The 474-nt window shown below is 60.5% G+C and overlaps 1 protein-coding gene across 1 annotated transcript in view; it reads right to left on the bottom strand.

Annotated features, from left to right (window-relative positions):
- The window catches only part of CAMK4 (calcium/calmodulin-dependent protein kinase IV), a gene marked incomplete at its 5' end in the record, with an annotated part of 4730 nt that extends 4477 nt beyond the window's left edge, over positions 1–253 (bottom strand). The window contains one exon of the mRNA XM_010184888.1: positions 175–253. Coding sequence (XP_010183190.1) covers positions 175–253 — 79 coding nt within the window. The remainder of the gene's footprint in view (positions 1–174) is intronic.
- Between the last annotated feature and the right edge of the window lie 221 nt (positions 254–474).

Below are 474 nucleotides of genomic sequence, written 5' to 3'. Positions count from 1 at the left end.
GCACCCATTACCCCCTCACCCCACCCTGCTGCACCCCCAGCCCCAAACTCCATCACTTTTCCCCATGCAGGACCCCCAGAGCACAGGAGCAATGCCCGTCCCGGTACCCGCCCCGGTGTCAATGTGCTTTGGGACCCCCCCCACACCTGCAGCCCCCCACCCACCGACACTCACCGTCTTCTTCAGGATCTTGGCTGCGTACGGGGCGCCTGTGCCCTTCTCCTCACAGCTGTAGACCACCGAGGTGGCTCCCCTGCGGATTGGGGATGTATGAGGATGTAACCAGGACAAAGGGGGGGTCTCACTCGCCCCGTGCCCCCCACCACAACCTTTGCCAGCACCAGACCTTGGGAGCTCAGCATGCAGCCCCCTCTGTGCATCCCCCTCCCTGCACAGTTTCCAGCTTTCCTGGGTAAAACCATTTTAATTAAAACTGAGTCCTACGAGGGTTTAAATCCTTAAGCAGCTTTCGGG

Source organism: Mesitornis unicolor, unplaced genomic scaffold (assembly GCF_000695765.1).
Source record: "Mesitornis unicolor isolate BGI_N332 unplaced genomic scaffold, ASM69576v1 scaffold29425, whole genome shotgun sequence".
Taxonomy (NCBI): domain Eukaryota; kingdom Metazoa; phylum Chordata; class Aves; order Mesitornithiformes; family Mesitornithidae; genus Mesitornis; species Mesitornis unicolor.
This window is presented reverse-complemented; position numbering and strand designations above follow the sequence as displayed.